This window comes from Lithobates pipiens, unplaced genomic scaffold (assembly GCF_037356315.1).
Source record: "Lithobates pipiens isolate NorthernLeopardFrog02 unplaced genomic scaffold, aLitPip1_a1.2 Scaffold_18, whole genome shotgun sequence".
NCBI classification, from domain to species: Eukaryota; Metazoa; Chordata; class Amphibia; order Anura; family Ranidae; genus Lithobates; species Lithobates pipiens.
Genome location: NW_027507758.1, coordinates 99,124,937 through 99,151,805, shown reverse-complemented (window position 1 = coordinate 99,151,805; position 26,869 = coordinate 99,124,937). Strand labels below are relative to the sequence as shown.

Below are 26,869 nucleotides of genomic sequence, written 5' to 3'. Positions count from 1 at the left end.
AAGAAATGTTTTTGTGTTATCATTCATATTCTCTGAAAAATGGCCAAGAAATCATAAATTCTGCCAGGGTATGTAAACTTATGAGCACAATTGTATATAATGTTTGGGGGTTCTGAGTCATTTTCGAGCAAATAATACAAATTTAAACTTGTAAACAAAGTTCCAGTAAAGACAGATATGGAAGTGGTTAACAATACAATATTTTTGTCCAATCTGCAGGTATAAAAACAGAACACAATTAGTGTAGAAGACAGGCCTTTGCAGTTCCAGCTACAAACAAGTTCAGGGACCCTTCACAAATGGCACTTAGGGGATTGGTAAGCATATAATAGGCATCTTTACAAAGACCTCCACCCAGCCATAAAATTGTTGCACTTTTCAAGTAGTAGACATTAAAAATGACTCCGGAGTTCCTCTGTCAATTTCCTCCACTAACTGCTGTCAGTAGCAGATTAGGCGATTTCTTTATTGAAGCCTAATTGCATTAGGCAGGAGCACAAATGGGATAAGACAGCTAAATGACAGCACTGTGGCCAAGACCCCTTTCACACTGGGGTGTTTTTCTGGCATTTTTCAGGAGCTTTAGCGTTAAAAAAAAGTGCCTGTAAAGCGCTTGAAAGAAGCTGCAACTGCAATCCCAATGTAAAAGCCCGAGTGCTTTCGCACTGAGGCGCTGCGCTGGCAGGGCGTCAAAAAAAGTCCTGCGAGCAGCTTCTTTGCAGCGCTTTTGGAGTGGTGAATACAACGCTCCTAAAGTGCCCCTTCCCATTGAAATCAATGGGAAGCACCTGTAAAAACGCCTGAAAAGCACTATAGGCAGCAGCGTTTTGTGGGCGCTTTTAACCCTTTATTTGGCCACTAGCAGGGGTTAAAAGCGCCCCAATAACGCTTAAAAAACACTGGTAAAGCGCTGCTAGTTTAAGCGGCGCTTTACGAGCGTTTTTCGAGCGCTGACATTGTGAAAGGGCTCTTAAAGCACTTGGGCTTTCACATTGGGACTGCAGATGAGGCTTCTTTCAAGCGCTTTACATGTGCTTTTTTTAACGCTAAAGAGCCTGAAAAACACCCCAGTGTGAAAGGGGTCTTAAGCAGGCCATAGATGCAAATTTATTTCCTGCAACCATGGTGAGCAGGAAAGAAAATTGCACGCTTCCCCCATCAACACTGTTAACAGAGGAATCCCTCCTGCCAAACAATTGTCTTCTCCCGGCTATAGCAGTCACTTGCAATAAATCACAAGCAAATCCAGCCGGCTTGTTGTACCCAAGTTGATCGATTGGATCAACTTGGTACATTCAGCCTGCCCATTAATAGTTAGAGATTCAAACAGTGTATTGCCGCCCTTTGTGTTTAGCACTTCTCCTTTGCAGCACTGGGGTCCTCAGTTCAAGTTCTCAGTTATATGACACTATCTGCATGGAGTTTGCCTGTCCTCCCTTTGCTTGTGTGCGCGTTTCCTCCCACACTCCAATGATTTGTTGGTAGGTTATTTGTCTAAAATGTTATAATATACTACTGAGCGTGCCTAAGATGGCTGCCTGCAGTTGGCATCCAGCATGCCAACTGCCGCAACAGAACACTGATATATCAATTAATTAGAAAAGGAATGTCATGGCACTAGATATAAGCAGTAGTATCTAGCAAAACTAAGTTGCAGTTGTGGGTGGAGGTCTTTCATATTCATTTTTATGAGACATCCAGTTCCAAGCGACTCCCAGGCCTGCTGATGCTGCTTCTGCCTCCACTTCTATTTTTTTTTCACTACAGCTTTATGGGAAAAAAAATCTACACAATCCCTATAGGGAATAACAGGCAGTAGCAGTGATCAGAGGTCACTGTTGGTGGCTTCGGTGAACAGGAATAGTGGCTGCAGCCAGCAGAGGTAGAGGTATAGTAGAACTGCCTGAAGTGGTGAGATAATGATCTGGTAAATTTGCTGGTTTCCAGAAAATTGTGTTTTAATTGTCTCTGAATTAGGAAATTCTAATTAAAGTTTATTGAGCTTGGTGACAATCAGCACTCTAATAGTCTGGTCAAATGCTGTGGAAACGCACAGTCCTTTCTTATCCGGACTCCAATCTATGCTAGAGATGGGCTGCGTTGATAGTGTAACGTTCTGTAGGAGGCTGACAGTTCCTGCTACACCCATATCAACCCCATCCGCGTCTTTCTTTGTCCGCTGAGCTGGGTATTCACTGTGAAGAAAAAAAAAAAAAAAATAAGCATTAATTTTTTTTCTGTGTCTTTGATTGGCTTAGTATCCCCCCCTCATCATTATACACCATATTTACATTGTTAACAAAATCTGCAACTTCCCTAACAAATTTACATAAAAAAGGCAAGAAAATACCATATTTGCAATTAGGTCACTTATGCCAGCTTGATTGTTTCAGCACAGGTACCTGTGCGCACACACACACACACGCGTTTATATTTTATGGTGGCGTGCAAAAACATAAAAGCTCAACAGAAATGGTTTTAACAAGCCCTTAAACTTTTTATTTTTGCCCGTAGATCCATTTGAGAGATTTTTCGTAACCAATTCAGCCTCAAAAGGATTTATCCCCTTATTGATCGGATTGTGTCGCTTTAACTGACAATTGCGCGGTCATGCGGCATTGTACCCAAACAAAAATGATGTCCTTTTCTTTCCCCCATAAATAGAGCTTTCTTTTGGTGGTATTTGATCACCTCTGTTATTTTTGTTTTTGCTCTATAAAACAAAAAGAGACCATCAATTTTGAAAAAAAAAAAAACTTTACTTTCTGCTATATTACATATCCAAAATAAATAAATAAAATTCTATATAAAATTTAGGCCAATATGTATTTTTCTACATATTTTTGGTAAAAAACAAAACAAAAAAAAACAGTAAGTATATATTGATTGGCTTGCGCAAAAGTTATAGAGTCTACAAAAAAGGGGATAGATTTAGGGACTTAATTTTCTATTGTTTTTACTGGTATGGGCGAGCGCCCACACTACCACATGCACAGACTGATTTGTGAAGCTGAGCCGCCTTGCCACAGTACATTTGTGGAAGGCGGTCGGCAAGTGGTTAAAGTGATTGTTAAAGCGGGATTCCACCCTAAAGTGGAACCTCCGCTGATCGGATCCCTCCCCCCCTCCGGTGTCACAATTGACACCTTTCAGGGGGGAGGGGGGTGGAGATACCTGTCAAAGACAGGTATTTTTACCCACTTCCGGGCATAGACTCCCGTGGGAGTCTACGCCATTTCCTGCCCTGCCGCGCTGTCTGCTGGGACACACACGGGTCCCAGTGACAGCGCGGAGATTTCCTATTGCGCGGCGCGGCTCGCGCATGCGCAGTAGGGAACTGGGAAGTGAAGCCGATTCGCTTCACTTCCTGATTCCCTCACCTAGAATGGTGACTGCAGCAGCCGAGAGCCGAGCGATCGATCGGCCTCGGCTGCCGGCATCGCTGGAACCCGGGACAGGTGAGTGTCCATTTATTAAAAGTCAGCAGCTGTAGTATTTATAGCTGCTGGCTTTTAATATTTTTTTTTTTGGTGGAATCCCTCTTTAACAATCGCCTTGTAAAACATATTCAGTTTAAAATAGAAATTAAATGCAATGCAAAATATTTTTGCATAGATATAAAAAAACATTATAAATAATGTAAGTGATCACATTCTCTTTGTTCTCAGCTGCATAAGAGCTGGGGGGAGGAGAAGAAACAGCACACTGAGCTTCCCAGTGAATGGCTATGCAGCTGGTGCATGTCAGAACAAGCCTGATCATTGGAGAAAAGTACACTGAGTTCCCAGCATAGCTAAAGATCTGACCACAGTGTGTTCTCATAATAATCAATGCATTTTTAATTGCACTGATTGCTGTATAAATGTGAATGGTCCCAAGATCGCACCAAAAGTTTCCAATCTGTCCGCCATAATGTCACAGTCACAATAAAAATCGCTGATCACCACCATTACTATTAAAGCAAAAATTATTAATAAAAATGCCATAAAACTATCCCCTATTTTCTAGACGCTATAATTTTTGCGCAAACCAAACACTTATTGCGAAGAATACGTATCGGCCTATATTTTTTGGGGATATTTATTATAGCAAATGTAAAACATAATGCGTTTTTTTTTTTCAAAATTGACTCATTTTTGTTTATATCCCAAAAAATAAAAACCGCAGACATGATCAAATACCACCAAAAGAAAGCTCTATTTGTGGGGGGAAAAAAAGACATCAATTTTGTTTGGGGGCCACGTTGCACGACCACGCAATTGTCAGTTAAATCGTCACAGTGCTGATTTGCAAAAAGTGCTCTGGTCTTTGGGCAGCCAAATGGTCCGGGGCTTAAGTGTTTAAAGGAAAATAAGGAATTGAAACCATTTTGGAATAAGGCTGTAACATAACAAAATGTGAAAATGTGAATTGGCGGCACAGTGGTGTGGGTGGCACAGTGGTGTAGTGGTTAGCACTCTCACCTAGCAGTAAGGGTCGCTGGTTCAAATCCCAACCACGACACTACCTGCCTGGAGTTTGCATGTTCTCCCTGTGCCTGTGTGGGTTTCCTCCGGGTACTTCGGTTTCCTCCCACAATCCAAAGACATGCAGGTAGGTCAATTGGCTTCTGTCCAACATTAGCCCTAGTATATGAATGGGGACCTTGGTTTGTGGGCTCTTTGAGGGTAGGGGCCGATGTGAGTGTGCAATATACAGGCATAGGGACAATTGTAGACACTCACTCAGGTTGAACTGGATGGACTGGTGTCTTTATTCAACCTTACTAACTATGAAGCGTTGTGAATACTTTCCGGATGCACTGTAGTACAAATATAGCCTAATATTATAAAGCCAATTAATCCAAACTGCATACACCTGTTCCAGGCATTTTGGTCATCATGCATGCAATGTATGGAAACCAAGGCTTCTATGGAGTAGGGCTTGGAACACAACAAGACAGTAAAACCATACGGATTTATAGTGGGAAGGGAGTAAATGAATCAATGCAGTACACATAGCCCTTGTACACACGGTTGGAAATTCCAACGGAAAATGTCTGATCGGACCATGTTGTCGGATAATCTGACCGTGTGTGGGCTCCATCGGACTTATTACGAGACCAAAGCTATTGGCTACTAGCCTGAACCTAGTGCCATCATCACGTTACGATCGGATTTTCAGACAACTTTGTCCGACCGTGTGTATGCAACACCAGCTTCGGACAAAAACCGCGGAAAAAATCAGACGGATTTTGTGGTCGGAATGTCCGACCGTGTGTACAAGGGCTTACAGTGCAATTCAAGATAAAAGGGACTAGAAGAGCCCTGCTCATGAAAGCTTACAATAGAACAGAAAGTATTCACATGTTCCATTCTCACAAATCTGAAAAATACGAGAACTATTTCTCATTTCAGAACAGTGGGTGAAACCATGCAAAACTATTCCTTTAGATCAGTCAGGTGCCCATTCATAACCTCTGGTGTATAGTGCAAATATTATTAGAATGGAAAAGGTAACACTTACTATTTCCAAAGATGGAGGCTACCAGCTCCTCCTGTCGTCATAAAGATGTCCCTGTTTTGTGGCAGATGCCGTACTTGCCAAATAGTAGATTTGTGTGCCTGGAAAAATCAGAACAGAATTAAAAATATATGCGACCCAGAAAAAGATTAATAGATAAATGTATTATATTTCAGTTAAAAATCAGCCGTTAGAAGCAGGGGTTCCTTTGGTATCCCAGCAACAGCATGGACCCGGCAGCTGTGCGTTTTAGGATTTCTTTATAGCCTGTTGCACTAAAGCAAAGTTAAAGTGGAATTCTAGGCACACAGCTATACACATTGCTCAAAAACCATGTTTACAGTTTTGCCTGCCAAAGATTTTGTAGCTTTTGTCATTAAGATCACTGCACTATTTCTTGGTTTAGCCTTCCTGCCTTCTGTGAAGTCCCCGTGTGTGTAAATCACAAATCCGGCTCTACAGATCTGTGACAAATAGCACAATAAAAATATGGAATTTCATTGTGTAGTTATAGAAGCGGTTTGCCCAGAGATTCTCAATGAGACTATGCTTAGGGGTAAGTACACAGAATTTTGTCTGTGAACATGACCATGTAACCATCGTAATTTCTAACTGTGGTATCAATGTATTGTAATCTCGTTGTTGCTCTGGATTTTCATGATTTCTCAATAAATTTCTTTTTGATTACAATTTTTTTTTTTTTTAAAGAACAGGTTCACGTTTAGTAACATGTTACACCCATGCATGGATCAAAATTTGGGTAGTTCCACAGGGACTCCATGTATGAGCACCCTGGTTGTACACCAAGCAATCTATTAATCGACTGAATCTATTAAACGTACAGCCAGCCTGTCTGGTTTTTCCTGAACTCGGGAAAATTCGTGCTGCCGGTTATAGCCAAGAACACAAATCATTGATTTCTGCAGGCAGGGAAGGTTCCCCACCAGCAGAACACATTAGTGCTGCGGGAGGGATTACCCCATCAACGCCAACTGTTGATGGGAGAATCAAGCAAATTTTCCTTCCACCTGTGGTAGAAAAAAAGAAAATTGCATAGTCTGTGGCCTGCCTTACATTGTGCCAAGCTGGACCAATGTAACTATGCAAAAGAGTCCATACTTCAGCCTTAAATCACCATGGCCTGTGACAACCAATGATTGGCTTAAATTGTTTGCTCTGCTGCTGTAGAGGGCTTACCAATAGGTCTACAGGCTCTGATGAAGAAGACCCTGCAACAGAATAAACCGCAACCCAATCCACTCAGAACTGAAAAATCAATGTAGGATTTTACCTTTTCTGCCACTGATGCAAACCCTTTAGTAGGGTGCTGAGTCCGCAGATCATAAACATGAAATTTGCCCTCCAGGGAAGTGGCAACTAATTTATTCATAATGATGTCCTTTCTATCAAATTCCAGGGAGCAGACCTGAGAACAAAAGGATTATCACAGTAAAAAATATACTTAGAAAACCACAAGACGAATTATTGTGGAGGAAAAATAATGAAAGAGATGGAGATAAAAGGTCTAACCATGACAATTAAATTTTGCCACTTAAAGTACAAGAAATGCAGTTCAATTATTAGCATTCCATGGTAGTAGTGGTGGAAGTTCCTGGCAGTAGGAGAACCCTCGCTGGGAGGTTTTGGACAAGGAATTTAAATATCAGCTTGGGTTGGAACAACTCTTTAAAAGCTATATACAAACAATAGTCATACCCCATTTCTAATGTTCGTCTCCCATCGTAATGACATGTTTCTCAAGTCAAACAGCTTAATGTCCCCATTGTCGTATCCGGCACATACAACGCGCTCCTCCTGATTGCAAGCATTACCTTGAATAAAACAGATTTCAGAAATACAGGCATTAAAATAAGCTCAGCACCATGTATGTACATCTCCAAAATATGACTTGGCCGTCATTTTGCCTTGAAAGCTTGCTATTTTTTGGAGCAATGTCAAAGGAAAAGACCCATAAGCTGCACATTATGAAGCAGACCCATGGGCACCATGATTGATCTCCAAGGGGTGGAGCGAATGCATTAGAGCCGTGGCCTGGCTGGAGTCCGGGCTGAGGCTGCGATTTATCTCACTCCATGCACATGGGTCTGTTTCATGATATGTGGCTTATGGATCTTTTCCTTTGACATTTCTGCAGCTTAGAGCTAGGACACGCTTCTTGTCCCTGCCTGCACTCACAGTGGTCTAGTTGGACTTCACCTCGCTACCTGAGCAGCACCTAAATTTTGTCTTGCTATTTTTTGCCACTACAGTAAATTGTTGGGGGTATTTAACCTTGATCTAAATTTGTATTTGTTTTTGTTTTTTTTGACTCACAGAAGTGCTACTTCTTGGAAAAAATCGGAGTTGCCAATAGATTATCTTCTTTCAAACACATAAAGAATGCAAATTATCATTTACAAAGCAATGTAATGACATGTTACCCTTTGTTTAAAAGGTGCTTGCAAAAGATTTTTGTTATACTTACTTGCTCTGTGTGATGGTTTTGCACAAAGCGGCTCCAAGTATCCTTTTCTGGGGTCCCCTGCCAATGTTCTCAGCTGCTCCCCACTTCTAAGTGCCACTATAGCATGCAACTTGCTATGGGGTCACTCGGCAAGGTTCAATCCCAAGCCAGGCTGTGTGCATCTATTGACACAAACTGCATGTCTCAGCTACCCCCCCCCCCCACTCCCTCATCACAAGATATGAGTGACAGCAGCAGGAGCCACTGCTACCCGAGTCCTGTGAGGAGACAGAGAGAAGCACTGGATCGAGACCAGGCTCAGATAAGTATTTAAAGGGGGGCTGATCATGGAAGGTTTTTTACCTTAAATGGAGAGAATGCATTAGGGTAAAAAACCTTTACCCTTTACAAACACTTTAATTACAAACTGCAAAAGGAATCATGGTTCTTGAAATTCTAACCTATGTAGTACAGCCAGGGCTTGCTCGCACCAAGCGTGGGGGTGCGGTCCTGTGCAAGACCGCGCATTTTCTCGTACTGCATAAAAACGTACTGCATTCTGAAAAGGCACGTGGGTAACCCCACAATCTGGCAAACACGCGTACGCTAACAAAGCAAACAGAATAATGGCATGCATTAAAAAAGGGATTAACTTAATAGATAAAGCGATAATTCTCCCACTCTACAAGACTCTGGTCCTGCCGCACCTGAAGTATGCTGTCCAGTTATGGGCACCAGTCCTCAGGAAGGATGTACTGGAAATGGAGCGAGTACAAAGAAGGGCAACAAAGCTAATAAAGGGTTGTAATCGATAGTTTAAAAAAAGCTATTAGATAAGCACCTGAATCACCACAACATACAGGGATATACAATGCAATACTGACATATACAGTATTCACACACATAGGTTGGATTTGATGGGCTTGTGTCTTTTTTTCAACCTCACCTACTATGTAACTAGTCGACAGTTGTTACGAAAAACAGCTGGTGGAGGAAATCTTTTCCCTCAGTTGCAGCAGTGACAGTTCTGGTATCTGATCAGCCAATCATCAAGCACCAACAATATGAAATTGAATAAAGGGGAGCGAGTCACATGCTACCCCATAGCCGGCAGTACCGACTATGTTGCTTTGCCTCCCTGGGTGACCAGAGCTGCAGGGGAGTGAAGGAAATATAAATATAAGCACATTTGCATGGGCAAACCACAGGTTCAGCCTAGCTCTTAACTGAACCAATTCTTAGTGCCTTACCGTCATCATTTAATAAAAACAAATGAGTGCAAACTCACAAAAGCCAAGGAATGGAAGTGTAGTACAAAACCCAGAAACCCCAATGATGATCCAAAAGACAGAAGCCACAGGGTCCTCACATGAAACAGGCTACGCTGACGTGTTTTAAGGGGTATGTTCTCTTCAGCACAAAACCTTGAATCTTGCTCTAAAGAAGAGAACATGCCTCTCAAAACACGTCAGCAGTAATCTGGTTCATGCGAGAAGCCCATGACCTCTGTCATTTCCATCATCGTTGTGGTTTTGGGTTTCGTACTACACTTCCTTTCCTTGGCGTTTGTAAGTATCCACGCACTTGTTTTAAGTTGATGAGTTAGGGCAGTAATGCACTAGGCCTTTGCACCCTTTGTTCATTTATGTTTTTAAGATTCCCCCATGGACCATTCCCACTCCTATATTTATTTGATGGTTTATATTTTATTATCTGGTCAGCCTCTCAAGTATGCCTGAGCCCTCGGTGTAAAAGTGTTGGCTGTTTTAGGATTTCTCTAGAGCTTAACCTAAAGGCTCGGTTCACACAGGGGGCGACACGACTTCCCGCTCCGCGACCTCAGCGGCGACTTGCAAACGACTTCTGTATAGAAGTCAATGCAAGTCGCCCGAGGTCGCCCAAAAGTAGTACAGGAACCTTTTTTCTAAGTCGGAGCGACTCGAGTCGCTCCTCTTAGAACGGTTCCGTAGTACAGAATGGGGGCGACTTGTCAGGTCGCGGCGCGGCAAGTCGTGTCGCCCCCTGTGTGAACCGAGCCAAAGGCTATGGAAAAATTATTTATGTGCTAAAATCTATGACACAAATAGTAAAACCTCTAAACAGGACCAAAAAGCCCTCTGCAGGAACTTTTCTGTTTTTTACCCATTTTACATTTTTTGTTAAACAGCCTAATGTCATTATTATTTTTTTATCTAAATTGACACAATTTGATTTCTTGCAATTTCAACAGTTACATACTTACCAAAGGCCACTGCCCAGCAATCTCTCTTGTTTTCTCCTTCAGCTGGTTCCATATTAGCAACTGGAGTGTCTTTTTGCCTTGTGTCCCATACTTTTACTGTACCTGGAATTACACCAATTAGGAACATCAATGTAAAGGTTTCATAAATGATCCTGTATGTGTGTACTGTATTGCATGTGCAGGAAAAAGCCGGGTACCCGTAGAAAGCCATGACAGTAAACATCCCACACCAAGAACTTGTTAGGTCTTTTTGGTAACTGCACCACTCTAGCCATCCTGGAAGCATCCAAGGAAGGAAAAAATGTCAGATTTCTTTCTATTCAAAATGACACGACCATGACAACTGTGACCAAATGGGAGCTAGCGCTGATAGATCATGAAATACTAGGATAAATCCCACTGGGAGATCTCACAAGCAGTGTATGAGTATGATTTTTGAGAACAAAACTGAAATTCCTAATTGGCAATACCACACACATGAATATAAACAGGCAATGCTATGTGCACTATTTAACTTGGTCAAACTTCAACATGCCATGTGCTGTAAACATAAGTGGGATGGCAGTACTTACAGTGAGGGGAAAAAAGTATTTGATCGCCTGATGATTTTGAACATTTGCCCACTGACAAAAAATAATCAGTCTATAATTTTAATAGTAGGTTTATTTTAACAGTGAGAGACAGAATAGCAAAAAAAAAAAAAAAAAAAAAAAAATCCAGAAAAACGCATTTAAAAAAAAAAAAAATTATGAATTGATTTGCATTTTAATGTGTGAAATTAGCATTTGACCCCTTGGCACAAAACACGACTTAGTACTTGGTGGCAAAACACTTGCTAGCAATCACAGAGGTCAGACATATTTTGCAATTGGCCACCAGGTTTGCACACATCTCAGGGGGATTTTGTCCCTCCCCTCTTTGCAGATCCTCTCCAAATCAATAAGGTTTTGAGGCTGACATTTGGTAACTTGGACCTTCAGCTTCCTCCACATATTTGGGATTAAGGTCTGGAGACTGGCTAGGCCACTCCAGGATCTTAACATGCTTCTTCTTGAGCCTCTCCTTTGTTGCCATGTGTTTTGGGTCATTCTCATGCTGGAATATCCACCCACGACCCATTTTTAATGTCCTGGCTGAGGGAAAGGGGTTCTCACCCAAGATTTGACAGCACATGGCCCCGTCCATCCTCCCTTTGATGCAGTGAAGTTGTCCTGTTACCTTACCAGAAAATAACCCTCAAAGCATAATGTTTCCATCTCAATGTTTGACAGTGGGGGTGGTGTTCTTGGGGTCATAGACAGCATTGCTTCTCCTCCAAACACGGCGAGTTGAGTTGATACCAAAGAGCACCATTTTGGTCTCATCTGATCACAACACTTTCACCCAGTTCTCCTCTGAATCATTCAGATGTTCATTAGCAAACTTCAGGTGTACATGTGCTTTCTTGAGCAGGGGGACCTTGTGGGCGCTACGGAATTTTAATCCTTCACAGCGTAGCGTGTTACTAATTGTTTTCTTGGTGACTACGGTCCCAGCTGCCTTGAGATCATCGGCAAGATTCTCCCGTGTAGTTCTGGGCTGATTCCTCACCGTTCTCCCGATCATTGAAACTCCACAAGGTGAGATCTTGCATGGAGTCCCAGACCAAGAGAGATTGAGTTATTTTGTGTTTCTTCCATTTTCGAATAATCGCATTCGTTGTCATGAATGTTGTCACCCTCTCACCAATCTGTTTGGCGATGGTCTTGTAGCCCTCTAGCCTTGTGTAGGTCTACAATTGAGTCCCTGACATCCTTGGACAGCTCTTTGGTCTTGGCCATAGTGGAGAGATTAGAATCTGGATTGATTGATTGATTGCTTCTGTGGACAGGTGTCCTTTATATAGGTAACAAGCTGAGATTAGAAGCACCCCCTTTTACCTGTATAGAAGACACCTGGGAGCCAGAACTCTTGCTGATTGATAGGAGATCGAATACTTATTTCACTCATTAAAGTGAAAATCAATTTATAACTTTTTTGAAATGCATTTTTCTGGATATTTTTGTTGCTATTCTGTCTCTCACTGTTAAAATACACCAACCATTTAAATTATAGACTGATCATTGCTTTGTCAGTGGGCAAAAGTATAAAATCAGTAGCATATCAAATAATTTTTCCCCTCACTGTATATTCTTTATATCGTGTGCATACATGAATTTGTGGTTGAAAATTTGTTTGTGAGGGAATAGCAAAGATATTTTTGTTGCTTTACTAATGGTTGTTTATTAGTAACTTGTGTGGGCATCCGATCATATTAATAATATTTTCCAGTCATTATCCTGGGACTTCTGTGGATGGTAACTTGGAGAAGTCCCCAGCTGTGGCAAACCTCCTATAAAAGAACATTGGTCTCCATTTCTGTTTACAGCACTTGGCACAAACTTGCTGAAGTTTGGCCATTAAAGTAAAACACCGTTAACAGTATTGTCTCTTTACATGTCATGTTTGTGGTGTCACCCAGTACAGCTAATTGTAGACATCAGATGGTGGCTTTACAAAAATGAAGAATTTAACCTCCAAATTATTAGACGCTAGCAGCATTGGGCTTATCTGGTGGAGGAATAAAACGTTTCCATCTTGATCAATTGAGAACAGCAGGCTGGAGGTAAACACACATAACAATCTTTACCAGCCAGCTCCATTGGGCAGTGATAATCTTACAGGTAACTAAAAGTTAGTATTTAACCACTTCAATACCGGGCACTTTCGCCCTTTCCTGCCCAGGACAAATTTCAGCGCTGACGCACTTTGTATTGAAGTATTGAACACGTGAACTGAAATGTATTTAATACTTCATACAAAATCCTTGGTTTGTAATGACATCTTCAAGATACCTCCTGTATGGAGAAACTAGTCACATGCATTGCTCAGGTGTGATTTTGGCCCATTCTTCCATACAGTCTACAAATCTTGAAGGTTCCGTGGTCCTCTTCTATGAGCTCTGATCTTTAATTCTTTCAATATATTTTCTATTGGATTCAAGTCAGGTGATTTGCTGGGCCATTCTAGCAGTTTAATTTTATTTTTGTGAAACCAATTGAGAGTTCCCTTGGCTTTGTGTTTGGGATCATTGTCTTTCTGAAATGTCCACCCTCATTTTATCTTCATCATCTTATTAGATGGCAACAGATTTTTATCAAGAATGGGGCTTGGTACATTTTCTCCATTCATCCTTTTTCACTCCTCTAAACCTGGTCATGTCTGGTTTATTGTGAAATTATATTTTTTCCACTTCCAGATTATGGCCCCAACAGTGCTTACTGGAACATTCAGAAGTTTAGAAACCCTTATGTAACCAATGCCATCAGTATGTTTTGCAACAATAAGGTTGGGAAGGTCTTGAGAAAGCTCTCTGTAATGAGACACCTTTTTATAGGTCATCAGTTGAGACTGAAACAGCTGATATTAGTTTGCACTGACAAGGGGCAGGATTGCTTTCTAATTACAGATAGATTTCAGCTGGTGCCTTGGCTTTCCATGCCTTTTTGCACTTTCCTTTCTTCATGTGTTCAATACTTTTTCCCTGTGTCATTCCATTTTATTACACATAATTTGTTTTGGTTTCTTTTTATGTATGGATTGCATGGGTTGTTACCGTCATGTGGTGAACATTTCAATAGCGTTTTTAGAAATATATTTACCTAGAAAAATGGTGTCGTGTTCAATATTTATTTTACACGCTGTAGCTCAGATTGATGAATGACCCCTCTTAAGTACTTTTCAATAAATTGCCTGAACGTGGCCAGTAAAAAAAAAATAAAAAATCTTACTATGAATGGCCAGCTATACTGTACATTGTTCCTATACCTCTATTATAAAAACATCTTACCATCGCGACTTCCTGTTACAATTTCGGGGGCTCCTTCTCCAATGCCTAACCCCCCAACGCCATCAATACAGTTAATGATTTCCTTGTGTCCTTTCACAGAATACACTGGAGTGTCAGAAGCTTCCAGGTTCCTAATACAAACACACAGCAAAATATTAGCAAAATCATTTCCAGTGTGCGATGCACAACGTTTTTGAAACGAATATACAGTAAAGTGGTTAACCCCGTAATGCCACCTCCCAGCAGCCCTTCAAGTGGGCTTTAATGCCAACTTCACTATCATATGACTGGCTCTTTCAGCTGTCACACAATCAGGAGCCCATCCAGCTGGCTCCCAGTCAGAAGCGAAGACTGCTTAGTCAGTGTGCTGTGAGCGCGTTCTCTGCACAAAACCTCAGGTTCCGGCGGGCGCATATGTGCGGTGGCTGAATGTTGAAGCCCACTTTTCCTGCTTCAGCATATATGCACTTTTCAGTTGGCAAGGTGGTTAAAGAGTTACTCCATAATTATTTAGCGCTGCAATTTTTGTTTTTTATTTATTTTTATTTTTTTGTGCTAAAGAAATAGCGGTTTGTTGCACTATGTCCTTTGATGGCGATTCTTAATGAGAGGGTCTGGTTCAATATATTCACCTGGTGCACTCTCAGTGTTCTAAATTGAAAAAGCTGCAGTGTTTGCATTCCTTTAGGTGCATTTAACCATTGGGGAGTATCTCACCAAAACTGAACGTCCTATTGCAGGGGGTACCTAAAATCTGACTTGTATCTTGGTACAAAATCCTGGGAAGATCAGTGAGCCAATCACACAAGCAGGAATTTACATTTTACCAATGGTGTACAGAACACTCCCATATTGCATTTAATTTTACAGAAATATACAGTGATTAGAATACATTCTCTGCATTAAAGGTAAAAAAAAAATATATAAAACACTCCACTACTTGTCCTACCCTGTCTGTTCCCACACCCCTACCTGGCTCCGAGTCACGGCTCCAGCGATGTCTCCGGTTCCAGCACTGCTTTTTTTCACGTCTTGCTTTCACAGGAGAAACTGAGGCCAGTGGATTCATAGGCTCCTGTAATGCCCCATACACACGGTCGGATATTCCGACGGAAAAAGTGCGATCAGCTCATGTTGTTGGAAAATCCGATCGTGTGTGGGCTCCATCTGACTTTTTCCCGTTGTATTTTCCGACACACAGTTTAAGAGCAGGATCTAAAATCTTCCGACAAAAAAATCTGATCTTTTAAATTCCGATCGTGTGTAGACAATTCCGACGGACAAAGTGCCACGCATGCTCAGAATAGACAGAGACGAAAGCTATTGGCTACTGGCCTCTTTATAGTCCCGTCGTACGTGTTTGACGTCACCTCGTTCTGAAAGATTGGATTTTCCGACAACTTTGTGCGACCGTGTGTATGCAAGACAAGTTTGGGCCAACATCCGTTGGAAAAAATCAGACGGATTTTGCTGTCGGAATGTCCGACCATGTGTATGGTGCTTTACAGTTAGACAAACTCCTGTGATGAGGAACAGGGACTCTGTGTATGTCTATGGACACACAGCCTTAGAAATGCACATGCACGAGTATCTCCTTAGCACTTGGCTTGCTGCAGGAGGCACCCAAGGAGGGAGAAGCTGATAGCACTGGTTAGATACTGCCAGGGGAGGATGAAATCGAACTTTCTGTGCAATATCATTGCACCAAACAGGTAAGTATTATCACATTTTTTAAATGTAAGCCTTTAGTATATTAACTTACAACATGGTTTGTTTAGCAATTGTATATGCAATATTATTATTTTTGTATTTACTATATAATTTTTTTCCATGAAAGCAGAGTTACCCTCTAAATTAACCCCTTGACACCGACTGTATGCAAATATGCATCCTTGGGTTAAAGGGGTTATACCGGGTTGATGTATGTAGCTGCACGCATCACCCGCTACCGTTTTTTAGAGCTAACGGTTGGCTTTTGAGTGATAACAATCAATGCAGCTAAAAGCCGTTCGGCTGTTATCCTAAGGAGCAGGGGAGGACATTCCCCACCCCCCTCCTGCCGCCTTCCTTGTCCCACCGGGAGGCCAGAGCGACCAGCCAACATGCCTGCGCGCTGGCCAAATAAATGAATGAAGCCCGAATTGGCTTTGATCGGGACTCCTATCTAGTAACCTGGAAGCGATTAAAAAAAAAATCCAGTATTCCAAAAGACAGATGTTGGCACACACAATGATAAAAATAATAGTTTAAAAAATTAATTATAATAAAAAAAAAATATATATATCTACCGTATATACTCGAGTATAAGCCGAGATTTTCAGCCTCTTTTTTGAGGCTGAAAGTGCCCCCCTCGGCTTATACTCGAGTCATCGCTGTCTGCCTGCTCGATCAGCGTGTCGAGCAGACAGACAGCGGACATTCTAAAATTCAAAAGCCGCGCCTCCGCCTTCGATAGGCGGAACACTGAATTTCCCAGCAGTCAGTGTTCCGCCTATCACGGACATCCGCTCATCCTCGTACTACGGACGAGGATGAGACGATGTCCGTGATAGGCGGAACACAGGCTGCTGGGAAATTCAGTGTTCCGCCTATCACAGGCGAAGGCGGAGGCGCGGCTTTTGAATTTTAGAATGGCCGCCGAGGCGCCGACGAAGAGCGGCGATCCTGGCAAGGCACGGGACGGAGGCAAGGCAAGGCACGGCACGGGACGGGACGGAGGCAAGGCACGACACGGGACGGAGGCAAGGAGGCAAGGCACGGCACGGGACGGAGGCAAGGAGGCAAGGCACGGCACGGGACGGAGGCAAGGCACGGGACGGAGGCTCGGGACACAGGCTCGGGACACAGGTAGGCTGGACACACACACACACACACACACACACACACACACACGGATGGATGGATGGAGACACACACACACAGGGATGGATGGATACACACACACACAGGGATGGATGGATGGAGACACACACACACAGGGATGGATGGATGGAGACACACACACACAGGGATGGATGGATGGAGACACACACACACAGGGATGGATGGATGGATGGACACACACACACAGGGATGGATGGATGGATGGACACACACACACACAGGGATGGATGGATGGATGGACACACACACACACAGGGATGGATGGATGGATGGACACACACACACACACACAGGGATGGACGGACACACACACACACAGGGATGGATGGACGGACACACAGGGATGGACGGACACACAGGGATGGACGGACACACAGGGATGGACGGACACACAGGGATGGACGGACACACACACAGGGATGGACAGGCATGTCTCACCCTCGGCTTATACACGAGTCAATAAGTTTGCCAGTTTTTTTGGGGGTAAATTGGGGGCCTCGGCTTATATTCGGGTCGGCCTATACTCGAGTATATACGGTATATATATATAGATATATATATATATATATATATATATAAATATAATATTTGGGGGTACCAAGTAATTTTCTAGCAAAAATTACTTATTTTAACTTGTAAGCAACAAATGTCAGAAATAGGCTTAGGCATGAAAGCCAGCTTCTGTTCAGGTTTGGTGTATTAGAATCTCAATGTACATTCAGAGATGTACAGTGCGCATGCCTGGCACAGGTGAAGTATACTGTGAGTTGTACTGCACTGGGTAGCTGGACGGTAATGGTTACTGTGCCAACAACTGCTTATATTTTTTTGTATTTTTTAAACCTGTCCATATGTGTTGGCGTTTGTCTCTGCTTGTATTTTAGAGTTTGATTTGATGGAGGGTAAAGTACTTTCTTCTTTCCATGCCTGGCTATATGTGATAAAAGGTGTGTAGGTGTTTAGGGTATGGTGGTCCTGAAACATAACCTTACCATACATTGAGATTGCCTCCAAAGTCACCAGTGGCCAAATGTCTCTGTTGCAATGAGCTGGCACCGAATGTTCCACACTTCAAAGGTTTTGGTTTTTCAATCTATGAAAGACATTAATAAGCCGAGATATCATCAAATGGGTCACAGCTAGAATTCCTTATCATGGTCTCTTAATACAGAAAAAATAGATCAAATATTCGAATGCCCGATGGGGAATATAGATAGATTGCATGAATCAGCGCCAGATTAAGAAAACTAAGCTACAATGAAATTGGAAAAAAGAGAAAACTTTACTAAACCCATAGAACAAGAACAATGTTTAAAGTTATAGAAAGTCATAAAACCCAAGAAATTCCACCTTGAAATGTGTCAGGGGCTTTTGTATGCAACATCATTTATTTAATATGGGGCTAATAAAATAAAATATATATTCTTTTTAGTAATGTTGCATTTGAATATTATCTACTCTTATTTTCAACCAGTAGGTGGCAGTTTGGGCTACTTTTACACATTTTCTAGGCTATTCCTGCCTGCTCTGTTGCAAAATAAAAAATATGGAGCTCAGCAGCTGAAAGTGAAAAATCCAAAAACAAACTAAAGGGATATTAAACCCTCAGTTTTTAAACACTTTCAGGAGCCGACTGAATCACTTGCTGATTATACAGCTTCTTTCCTCGCCTTTGTTCCGACTGGTGCCATGATCACTACCTCAAATTTCCTGTTTTAGGGTGGCTCTGTTCTCTTGCAGCATCCTACGAAGACACTTAGGCCGCGTACACACGCGCGGACTGTTCGCCCAACTTTGTCCGCTGAACAGTGTTTGGGCGGACAGTCCGCTCGTGTGTGGGCTTTCAGCGGACAGTTTCAGCGGACAGTTGGACGGACAAGGTTTTTCGGAAATTCCGTAAAACTGTCCGCTGAAACCTTGTTTCAGCGAACAGTCCGCTCGTGTGTAGGCTTGTTCGTCAAACAAAGTTGCGCGCATGCTCAGAAAGGATTTTCACGCCGAAAGCTATAATGCAATGTATAGGACGTCGTATTTTTCGTCCCGTCGTACGTGCCGTTCACGTCATCGCGCACGGTTTCAGCAAACTGTTCGTCCGTCGTGTGTGGCCATGTCCGTCCATGCTAAGTTTGAGCGGACTGTTTGCCGAAACTGTTGGACGGACAAAGTTGGGCGAACAGTCCGCGCGTGTGTACGCGGCCTTACATGCAGTGAGTAGAGTTATGTTTCCTGACACTGTGTGCATCAATGGAAACACACAGCTCTGTGGCCTTGCATGGCAAGGCACTCTATTTTTCCTCCTCCTTCCTCCACTGTTAACTCTGTCCTTTAAAGACTGAAGTTCTGGAAAGTAGCACTGAGAGAACAGGAGCCAACTGAATTGAAAGCTTACATTATAAAAAGGACATCCTGTGGCTATAAATTTCAGCTTTAAGTGGGTAAGACATACATAGAATTTTTTTTTGTTTGTGCTAAAGGTGCCGACCAATTTAATATTCATTTAAATTCATGATATTAATTTAAAGGTTGAATATAATTATAGGAAAATATATTTTTTTAAACTGTCATTTTCAATTTTGGCCAAGTGTATCCTGAATTTTTGATTTCAGTACCAAAATTTCCATTCGGTGCGCCTCTAATTGGCCCCTACTACACACAGCTCTTGCTATGCTGAATCAATTTCCACAATCACAATAATCCGCCAGTTAGTGATTTATCAGTATGTTGGCCCAGCCATCCCATTTTTATATGTTAGTTTGCAATTCAATAATGACTCAGAAGGTCATAGCTGAATTCTGAGGCCGGGTTCACAAATGTGCGGCCGCGGGTTCATGTCTGGGGTCAGGTGTATGTCTGTTCATCGGTTTAGGTGCGATTCAGGTGCAAATTTTTGCCTGAATTCTCACCTGAAACTGACCCAAACATGCACAGGACCCTTTTGCAATCTGCTCCGTGAACACCCCCGACCTGTGAAAACCGGCTCCAATGTGAGCCAGTAACACCCGCCTGTCATGTGAACTGTATGCAGAGAAACCAACATCCAATTCACACATATGTGAAGTCAGGCTGAATCTTTCCAATGGACTCAGGTCCTTAAATGTCTATTGAAATCCTGGAACAGCATACCCATATTCTCAACATTTTCCTGGTGAATTCACAGGCTGCAGCCTCCTACATATCAGACCAGCCTTCAAAAGGGGTCTCTTCAGTGTGTGAAGGTGACAGGTACACTTTAATATGACACAAGTGGGTGACATACAGTATCTCACAAAAATGAGTACACCCCTCGCATTTTTGTAAATATTTTATTATATCTTTCATGTGACAACACTGAAGAAATGACACTTTGCTACAATTTAAACAGTGTAAATTTGCTGTCCCCTCAAAATAACTCAACACACAGCCATTAAATGTCTAAACCGCTGGCAGCAAAAGTGAGTACACCGCTAAGTGAAAATGTCCAAATTGGGCCCAAAGTGTCAATATTTTGTGTGGCCACCATTATTTTTCAGCACTCCCTCTTGGACATGGAGTTCACCAGAGCTTCACATGTTGCCACTGGAGTCCTCTTCCACTTCTCCATGATGACATCACAGAGCTGGTGGATGTTAGAGACCTTGCGCTCCTCCATCTTCTGTTTGAGGGTGCCCCACAGATGTTCAATAGGGATTAGGTCTGGAGACATGCCTTGCCAGTCCATCACATTTACCTTCAGCTTCTTTAGCAAGGCAGTGGTCATCTTGGAGGTGTGTTTTGGGGTCGTTATCATATTGTAATACTGCCCTGAGGCCCAGTCTCCAAAGGAGGGGATCATGCTCTGCTTCAGTATGTCACAGTACATGTTGGCATTCATGGTTCCCTCAATGAACTGTAGCTCCCCAGTGCCGACAGCACTCATGCAGCCCCAGACCATGACACTCCCACCACCATGCTTGACTGTAGGCAAGACACAATTGTCTTTGTACTCCTCACCTGGTTGCCGCCACACACACTTACCACCATCTGAACCAAATCTTGGTCTCATCAGACCACAGGACATGGTTCCAGTAATACATGCCTTTAGTCTGCTTGTCTTCAGCAAACTGTTTGCGGGCTTTCTTGTGCATCATCCCTAGAAGAGGCTTCCTTCTGGGACAACAGCCATGCAGATCAATTTGATGCAGTGTGTGGCTTATGATCTGAGCACTAAAAGGGTGACCCCCCACTTCAACCTCTGCAGCAATGCTGGCAGCACTCATATGTCCATTTCCCAAACACAACCTCTGGATATGATGCTGAGCATGTGCACTCAACTTCTTTGGTCGCCCTGAGTGGAACCTGTCCTGTTAAACCGCTACATGGTCTTGGCCACCGTGCTTCAGTTCAGTTTCAGGGTCTTGGCAATCTTCTTATAGCCTAGGTGATGGCGAACCTGGGCACCCCAGATGTTTTGAAACTACATTTCCCATGATCCTCATGCACTCTGCATTGTAGTTGAGCATCATGGGAAATGTAGTTCCAAAACATCTGGGGTGCCAAGGTTTGCCATCACTGGCCTAGGTCATCTTTATGTAGAGCAACAATTCTTTTTTTTGCCATGAAGTGCCATGTTGAATTTCCAGTGACCAGTATGAGAGAGAGCGCGATAACACCAAATTTAACACACCTGCTCCCCATTCACACCCGAGACCTTGTACCACTAACAAATCACATAACACAGGATAGGAAAAATGGCTAATTGGGCCCAATTTGGACATTTTCACTTAGGGGTGTACTCACTTTTGTTGCCAGGGGTTTAGACATTAATGGCTGTGTGCTGAGGGGACAACAAATTTACACCGATATACACTCACTGATTTACATTGTTTCATTTCTTCAGTGTTGTCACATGAAAAGATATAATAAAATAATTACAAAAAATGTGAGGGATGTACTTACTTTTGTGAGATACTGTATCTTCTTAGAAGTTAGATGCGCACAAAAGTGTTTACATATCTCTTCATCTCCCTGCTGGCCCAGCAAAACGAGGAAAGTTTAGTGTCGCTCTCCCTGTAGGATTGTGTCCTCCCAAAGCACCACCAACAACAAAATCAAAACAGCTTTGTAAAATCCCCGGAGAACAGATACTATGATATGGGAAGGACACTTGAAATTACACAGGCTGAAAAGTATACCCTGCAACAACAGCTTTTAACCTCTTCAAGGTTACTGGTAAAGTAAACATTGAACAGAATTTATGCAATACCCTCCTGTGACTACAATTGCAACCACTGAATTACCATGCTACATATAGAGAAGTACACTATGGGGTCCACTTATAAGAAAATGTGTTGGGCAAAGGTTCCAAGCACTCGCAAAGTCATCACAAATGATCCCAGTAATTTGTATAAAAGGTTTTCTTCCTATGATCGTCAGCGTCATCTAGTGGCCACACTGTGGTATTTTCCTGAAATACTCGAATGAGGAAAATACCATGTTATGGCCACACTAGATGGAGGCGACAATCATAGAAAGCAAACATTCCACAAATTACAGGGATTATTCATGACAGCTGTGTGAATACTTCGGACATTCACACAGAATATTTTTCTGTAAACAGACCCCTGTGACACTGTACCAGGTTTCTACAAAGGGGAATGCTTTCTACATTAAAGGGTTACTAAACCCTTGTTTTTTTTAAACACAAACATGTCATACCTACCTCCGCTGTGCACAGAGTGGCCCCAATCCTCCTCTTCTGGGGTCCCTCAGCGGCGATAGTAGCTCCTCCCCGCATCAGGAAACCACCTAGAAGGGCATTCCTTGGGGGTACCCTTAAGGGTGCACTCCAAAGTCCAGCTTTTGGGTCCATAGACACAGAAATCCAGGCTCAGCCCACCCCCCTCTACATTGGATATGATTGACAGCAGCGGGTGTCAATGGCTACGTTGCTATCAATCTATCCAATCAGGACACGAGACACCAGCTAGAGCTGGTGTGCTCATTCCCAGCTGGAGAAAGATAGAGTTCAGGTAAGTATAAGGGGGCACTGGGGGGCTGGTACACGACAGGAGGTTTTTCACCTTAATGCATAGAATGCATTAAGGTGAAAAACCATGAGGGTATAGCAACCCCTTTAAAACAACAAAGATGCCATTAGAGAGGACAGGAAAAACAGCAGTCATAAAAAATGTGTGCAGCCGCTCATTTTCATCTCTTAAAACAAGCTTCCATCTTGGCGGTCTCTGGCTTCAATACTTTCCTCTCCTGGTGGGACAGGAAAGCCTGAAAGAGCCGCAGAAGGTGGCAAGAAGGGGAATATGTTCCCTTCTGCTGCTAGAAAAAACAGTGGCTAATTAGCCGCTATGATTGCTTTTACAAGAAAGCTGACTTCCGGCTAAAAACAAACAATACAGGGATAATGCCTGCAGCTGAAGGCGTCATACCCGGTATAACCACTCAAAGCCCGGAGATGTACAGGTATGTCGCTGGTTGTCAAGTGGTAAAGGGGGAATAAATACCAGGTGTGCATGATGTGTGGAGTGCAGTTTCAGGAGTGTCCTATGTGCGGAGATTAGGGGCGCCCCACGCACACAGTGCTGAATTCAGGGGGGCGCCACGCACAGAGTACAGAATTCTGGGGTGCGCTAAGTACAGAGTGCAGGGTTCAGGGGGGCGCTGTGCACAGAGTCCAGGGTTCAGGGGGGCGCCGTGCACAGAGTCCAGGGTTCACGGGGGCGCCGTGTACAGAGTCCAGGGTTCAGGGGCGCGCCGTGCACAGAGTCCAAGGCTCAGGGGCGCGCCGTGCACAGAGTCCAAGGCTCAGGGGCGCGCCGTGCACAGAGTCCAAGGCTCAGGGGCGCGCCGTGCACAGAGTCCAAGGCTCAGGGGCGCGCCGTGCACAGAGTCCAAGGCTCAGGGGCGCGCCGTGCACAGAGTCCAAGGCTCAGGGGCGCGCCGTGCACAGAGTCCAAGGCTCAGGGGCGCGCCGTGCACAGAGTCCAAGGCTCAGGGGCGCGCCGTGTACAGAGTTTAAGGCTCAGGGGCGCGCTGTGTACAACAATCGTTTTCTATATGCCTTAGCGGTGACTGGCATATACCCAGTGTGGATAAATGCCATTTACCGCACCCTAAACGGTTAAGTCAGATGAATGTTGTCTTATAAATATAGACATCTGATGAGCAGCTAACATGTCCATGAGATGTAGGATCAGCAAAAAGACAGGAAAGATGTACATGTAGCTCACAACAATCATCCTGAGTCTGAGTGTCATCACTGACAGTTAGGAAATGCTTTCTACACTGAGCTCTGCATGATCCCTTCCTCCTCTGTCTTCTGTGTATCTTTGCCGTCATGGTAACCGAGGCCTGACAACAGATTCTTCCCTAACTCGGGGCTGAGAATGAATGAAATACCAACGACGACTATTTACCAAATCAGTTATCTATGTAGTGTGAGATTTAACTCCAAATGGAGCCTTCCGAGAAATCCACCCACTCAGAAGATGTAGATTTTAGGAATTATATTTGTACCTGTATACACGGGTTGTCCTCACCTAGACTTAAATTATATCTAATCCTAGGAACACAAATTGATAATATTGAAACTCATTGGTTCTTAGGCGTGGCATTAAGTTTTTTTTGTATTATTATTTATTTAGTGTAACAACATTTTAAAGAAGAACTAAACCTCCTTTCATTTACAGCCAAGGAAGCTGCCATCTTAGCCTCCGTTTCATCTGCTGTTGTCATGGTGCTGCACATGTGATCAGGTATGTTGGCCATTTGATGGTTTGCCAGTTGGGTTGAGAACACAAGGATTAAAGGATAGTTCACCTTTACAAAGAAAAACCTCCCTATGCTGGTAAGGGATGTTTGTAGATTAAAACAAATTGTGCAGACTAAAGATGAATACTACCCTTGCTATAGGTGTAGTCCATTTACATACCTGATGAAGCCTGAATGGAATACTCCCTAGGACGTTGCTAAGTGAGGCCTAGATAGACTCTGGACTGCCGCACTCTTCAGAAAAACCAAATCAAAAACTCAGCAAACACAGCAGACAAAGAAAAAGCTAACATTTCGCACTAGCAGTAGTGCTTAATCATAGCAAAGATTTTGCTATGATTAAGCACTACTGCTAGTGCGAAATGTCAGCTTTTTCTTTGTCTGCTGTGTTTGCTGAGTTTTTGATGTGATCTTCCAATAAAGAAAGGTGTTTTTTCTGAAGAGTGCGGCAGTCCAGAGTCTATATTCGTCTGTTGCTGTCGGCAATTGCCAGCACCTGTGGCTTCTGGGCCAAGAGAACAGTTCACATTCTGTATGTGTGGTCCTGGAGAGGTGGGACTTTTCCTTCTCTGCTAAGTGAGGCCTAGTCATTACTGCTCACCTTCACAACAATGACCTCTTTCTCTTATTCAAACCCCGTTGCATGCTCTCTCTCCCCCCTAATGCAGTAGCTCTGAGCTCAGCATTTGAGAGCTCACTCCTGTGATGGTGGAGGATGACTAGGCCTCACTTAGCAACGTCCTGAGAGTATTCCAGTCAGGTTTCATAAGGTATGTAAAATGGCCTACACCTATAGCAAGGGCTTAATTTAAACTTTGTGTAGCTCTGACCAATTTGTTTTAATCTATAAAACATCCCTTACCCGCATAGGTCCTCCTCCATTTTTTTTTAGTGGGTCTGCTGAAGGTAGGTGGGTGTAAATGGACACAAGTCTGTTTAGACTCGCTGTTCTGTAGGAATGCATGGACCTTTCAATCAGGTCCTCCTGAAAAACTGAAGAGACAGAACTGATTGGATCACCTGTGTGAAAGGACCCGTGATGATCCACCCCCACGAACATCCGATTGCTCAGCGGGGATCGCTCCGTTGATACCTGCTGAGCCGGCGGATGACACGGAGTGGTCCCTGCACAGTGTCAGATCTCCACTCTCCCCTATGGGTGGGGGACAGGGGACTGGATGAACACGGACCGTTGTTTAGCCACATCTGAATATGACAGCCTCTCCTCCCATCTCCATACCTCCCAACTTTTGAGATGGGAATGAGGGACACCTATCAGCGAAAGTATGTAGGCAAATGACACACCCCCTGCCACGCCCCCTTAAAGGAGAAATGTACAAAAAATAAAAAATAAATACATTTTGGTTAAACCCACAAGTGCTTTTTTTTTTTTACGATGACTATTCCTTAATATTGGCTTTTGGAATTTACAAATGCAGCAATTTAGAAATCAGATGAAAGATTTAGGGCTGGAAAACATTTCTTGACAGATAAAGTGTGCATTTTATATACAACTATATAGATCAGACCAGTGTGAGGGACAAGTGAGGGACAAATGTGGGACGTTGCTCCATATCAGGGACAGTTGGGAGCTAATCATCTGCATGAGTCCCAACTTTTTCCTTCTCTGTCCAAAACTAGAAACAAAAGTTCTGATCATACAAAGCCACTCACACGAGTCTCCCATAGGACTCCTCATACTCATAGACAGTGATCGGTGCAGGGAAAGTGGAGCTCCAGCAGGACAAAACTAAAGCATGCTGGGACTTGTAGTCCCCCTGCGGGAGAACACTGACCTCCTTGATGAGCTTGGCCTCCCCATGTTGTATCTCGTAGATCTGCATGATGCCGCTGCCCCTGGCCTGGTTCCCCAGGCACACGAACTTGGCGCTGCACGGGATCCATTTACAATCGAAGAGCGTGTAATTCACCGCCTTCTGTACATGAGCGATAATCTGCGGCTTCTCCAGCGGGGAACTCATGTCTGCACCGTTACTGTGTACAACTGACCCAAACACACGCAGGCCCCGCCCACCTCTGCAACTCAACTGTCACCATGAACGTGTGAGGGGCGCACGGCTGTCCCTGGCCCGCCTGTTCACAAGAACTTCGAAATACTACTACGTTACCACACACATCCCATTCTGCGGAAAATTAATGAATAGAA

The 26,869-nt window shown here is 43.3% G+C and overlaps 1 protein-coding gene across 1 annotated transcript; it reads right to left on the bottom strand.

Annotated features, from left to right (window-relative positions):
• Window positions 1–6: 6 nt before the first annotated feature.
• DNAAF10 (dynein axonemal assembly factor 10) lies at window positions 7–26,746 on the bottom strand. The gene is made up of 8 exons (XM_077485948.1): window positions 26,499–26,746; window positions 17,952–18,052; window positions 14,077–14,207; window positions 10,209–10,310; window positions 7,219–7,334; window positions 6,794–6,928; window positions 5,506–5,603; window positions 7–2,195 (listed from the first exon to the last, which is right to left on the bottom strand). The coding sequence occupies exons 1-8, from the start codon at window positions 26,682–26,684 to the stop codon at window positions 1,988–1,990; spliced, it is 1,077 nt and encodes a 358-aa protein (XP_077342074.1). The 5' UTR covers window positions 26,685–26,746; the 3' UTR covers window positions 7–1,987.
• Between the last annotated feature and the right edge of the window lie 123 nt (window positions 26,747–26,869).

What these genes read in the sequence shown, in the direction of transcription:
- DNAAF10 (XM_077485948.1), bottom strand. Translation starts at nt 26,684, where the DNA reads ATGAGTTCCCCGCTGGAGAAGCCGCAGATTATCGCTCATGTACAGAAG. An exon ending in GGAGGCAATCTCAATGTATG is followed by an intron (nt 14,208 to 17,951) that starts GTAAGGTTATGT and finishes TGTTTGTATTAG; the next exon opens with GAACCTGGAAGCTTCTGACA. An exon ending in TTGCATCAGTGGCAGAAAAG is followed by an intron (nt 5,604 to 6,793) that starts GTAAAATCCTAC and finishes TGATTTTTCCAG; the next exon opens with GCACACAAATCTACTATTTG.